The sequence below is a fragment of the Sinocyclocheilus grahami genome, unplaced genomic scaffold (assembly GCF_001515645.1).
Source record: "Sinocyclocheilus grahami isolate Dianchi unplaced genomic scaffold, SAMN03320097.WGS_v1.1 scaffold893.1, whole genome shotgun sequence".
NCBI classification, from domain to species: domain Eukaryota; kingdom Metazoa; phylum Chordata; class Actinopteri; order Cypriniformes; family Cyprinidae; genus Sinocyclocheilus; species Sinocyclocheilus grahami.
In genome coordinates this window covers 156,234-160,082 of record NW_015506072.1, presented here as the reverse complement: position 1 = coordinate 160,082, position 3,849 = coordinate 156,234, and the positions used below count along the sequence as shown (strand labels likewise).

At 40.8% G+C, this 3,849-nt stretch overlaps 1 protein-coding gene across 1 annotated transcript in view; it reads right to left on the bottom strand.

Moving 5' to 3' along the window:
- Positions 1 to 1,174: 1,174 nt before the first annotated feature.
- Positions 1,175 to 3,849, bottom strand: part of LOC107563862 (gastrula zinc finger protein XlCGF8.2DB-like) — a 6,832-nt gene continuing 4,157 nt past the window's right edge. Inside the window, exon 2 of the mRNA XM_016248831.1 lies at positions 1,175 to 2,193. Coding sequence (XP_016104317.1) covers positions 1,229 to 2,193 — 965 coding nt within the window. The 3' untranslated portion in view covers positions 1,175 to 1,228. The remainder of the gene's footprint in view (positions 2,194 to 3,849) is intronic.

Sequence of the window (3,849 nt, the reverse complement as noted above, 5' to 3'; positions counted from 1 at the left end):
TTCAAGCTGTTTAATGGCACTCAGCGGGTGTTGCATGCATCAGTTCAAAAGAAGTAAAATAAAAAGTGCCCATCCATAATAAAAAGTGTCTCACACGGCTCCAGGGGGTGAACAAAGGCCTTCTGAAGCGAATCGATGCGTTTTTGTAAAAAAAATATCCATATTCAAAACGTAATAATCACTTTAATGTAGCTTGCGCTCACTGTTGTACACGGACGCAGTTCCGGGCGGATGACGTATGAGTTCAGCTTTGTGCATGCGCCGCTCAGAAGTGACGAACGCGGAAGCGCAGCGGAGAGATAAAAACAAAACAATGGTCACTTATTAGAAGTACAAAAGGACTTGTAACTTGTAATGAGGATTTGTAAAGAAGAATGTCGGAGGATTTCGATATAAGCCAAGAGGAGACTGGTTTTCCTGTGCTAAAGTAAGGAACCTCTGCTCCTGTTAACAAACGTTGGTTTTCACGAGACTCACCGGCGCATGGACAGCGCTGACCTCATGCGTCATCTGCCCGGAACTGCTTCCAGTGTACAACAGTTGGCGCAAGCTAGATTAAAGTAATTATTACGTTTTGAATATGGATATTTTTCTTACAAAAACGCATCAATTCGCTATAGGAGGCACTTGTTCACCCTCCGGAGCCGTGTGAGACACTTTTTTTTTATGGATCGGCGCTTTTTATTTAACTTCTTTTGGACTGAAGCATGCAACACCCGCTGAGTGGCATTAAACAGCTTGAAAAATTAAAGACAATTTTAAAAATAACTCTGACTTGATTCGTCTGAAAAAAGAAAGTCATCTACACCTAGGATGACTTGAGGGTGACTAATTTATGGGCTAATTTTAAATTTTTTTTTCTTTAACACGCCCCCCCCCTTTTGCATATACTATTCATTTGATCGCAAGATGTGAAAGATCCCATGCATTTACCCACCAATTGACCCTCCCCTTGAAAAAATGACAGAAGTGGTCGAAAGTGGACAAAAGAGATGGTGATATGGAGACTGCCTATTTGTGATGCGATCAAACAAAACACATTTTAAACCCAGCTGTAAACAAGGCCTAAATCCGCTGCTCAGCTATTTTGAACTATATCAGTGGTGCTTCTGTGAACCTCAAGATTGTCTTGTTTCTGCAAGTCTTTCCACAGTGATGGCACAGCAAAGGCTTTTCTCTGGTGTTATTATAGGACTCATGTCACACTGATAACATAAATACAGTTCTCTCATATGTGAAAACTCATGTGGGACTTAAGGCCTGTTTTATATCTGAAACTCTTTCCACAGTGACCACATGTAAATGGCTTCTCTCCAGTGTGAATTCTCATGTGCCTGTTATGGCTTCCTTTTCGGTTGAAACTTCTTCCACACTGTTGGCAGGTGAAAGGCTTCTCTCCAGTGTGAATTCTTATGTGGTCTTCAAAGTGTCGCATATGATTGAAACTCTTTCCGCACTGAGGGCATGTGTAGGGTTGCTCTCCAGAGTGAATTCTCATGTGGTCTTCAAAGGGTCGTTTTTGACAGAAACTCTTTCCACACTCGGAGCATGTGTAGGGTTTCTCTATACGAGTTCTCATGTGGACTTCAAGGTTTTCATGTTGATCAAGAGAACAGGTGTAAGGCTGCTCTCCATAGTGAATTCTCATGTGTCTGTTAAGGCTTCCTTTTTGAGTGAAACTTGTTCCACACTGTTGGCAGGTGAAAAGGCTCTCTCCAGTGTGAACGGTCATGTGGCAATGAAGGTTACCTTTCCGGTTGAAACTTCTTCCACACTGTTGGCATTTGTAAGGCTTCTCTCCAGTGTGAACACTCATGTGGGCTCCAAGGTTTCCAAGCTGAGAGAAATTCTTTCCACACTGTTGGCATGCGAATGGCTTCTCTCCAGTGTGAATTCTAACATGTCTATTAAGACTTATTCTTTGACTGAAATGCTTTCCACACTGCTGGCAGACATAAGGCTTCTCTCTTGTGTGAATTCGCATGTGTCTTTTAATACTTTCTGTTTGACTGAAACTCTTTCCACACTGTTGGCAGGTGAAATAACAACTTCTTCCTGTCTTTTGAGCCCTCTTTCTTGAGGAAGTATTTTCAGTTTGTGAACAACTAAAAGATTTTTCTCCATTTATGAAATCATGATCTTTCTCTTCCATTTCATTCAGTACGTCGCTCTTCTCTTTCAGTGTCATCAGGTCTACGGTTAAAAAAGACAAATAAATGTTAACCCCAGTATAATAACACAGAACACATCAAAACATTCAAATATGTAAAGTGTCAAACCTAACATACAACTGCATCTTATATCCACTAAGCAACTGCAAGAGGTGTTGCATGTAATCTGAGGGGGAATTGCCCCCCCAATTTGTTAGTCATGGAATCCCTGATGTCGGCCGCTGCAATTGGAGCACTTAGCCATACCCTCACCGTGTTTTTGCAGCGTTGAGCAATGTAGCCAATCACAGATATCTGTTGATTTCTTGAACGCAATGACCAATCAGAAACGTTTTGTCAGAATTCACTCACTTTAAGTGCAGTTTTGCACGCTCGTGAATCATCAGACGCGATGTAAATAAGAGATTAATTGTGCAGTTTAGAGAGCTTCATTGATTATAACGGAACTTTGTAAGATTGCGATGAACGAAGATGAGTGACGCTTTTTAGCGATAAAGGGAGTGCGCTTTGCGCATTTTCTAGGGTATATAATCTATTCAGAATTTGTATGAAACTTTCATTTTTCGGACACATAGGCTACACCCTGCAAAGTTTCGGGAATGACATCCGCATATTTATGCGGGACTCATTCTCGAAATAGCAGTGATTGGCAATGGATGGAACATAAAATATGTAGATTTAATTCTGGAACCGGTCCTGGCCAAACCTCCACAGACAGCGTGCGTCTCGAATGAGATCTAATTCACGGACCAAAAGCGTGTGTAAACTTTATTGAGATCGGGACATATCAACCTGTAATATCATTTCATTTCCAGTAACGGACGGTAGAAAGTTCAGCAATGAATGGTATGCGATTTATGACAGAATATAGTCCCACAACTGATCCCAATCAGAAACGTTTTGTCAGAATTCACTCACCGCTGAAAGCGCCGCAGTTTTTAAGTGCAGTTTTGCACGCTCGTGAATCATCTCAAGATTAAGTGCAGACGAGATGTAAATAAGAGATTCATTGTGCCGTTTAGAGAGCTTCATTGATTATAACGGAACTTTGTGAGATCGCCATGAGCGAAGATGAGTGATGCTTTTTAGTGATAAAGGGAGTGCGCTTTGCGCTCTTTCTAGGGTATAGGCTAATCCATTCAGAATTTGTATGAAACTTTCGTTTTTCGGACACATAGGCTACACCCTGCAAAGTTTCGGGAATGACATCCGCATATTTATGCGGGACTCATTCTCGAAATAGCAGTGATTGGCAATGGATGGAACATAAAATATGTAGATTTAATTCTGGAACCGGTCCTGGCCAAACCTCCACAGACAGCGCGTCCCGAGCGAGATCTAATTCACTCTTTAAATGTTACATTTAATTAACTTAATTGTTGTGTTAATAATTAGTGCTGATGTAACATTTAAAGAGTGTTTCCTCTTTTAACTCAATTAACTCAAGAGTCAAATGTCACCCATGATTACTACTATGACTCTTTTTTTTCCAAAAGCGTGTGTAAACTTTATTCAGATCAGGACATATCAACCCGTAATTTAATTTAATTTCCAGTAACGGACGGTAGAAAGTTCAGCAATGAATGGTGTGCGATTTATGACAGAATATAGTCCCACAACTGATCGTTTATTTTTTTCCTCACGTGTCTCGCCTTTGGTAACAACGATTCAAAACGGA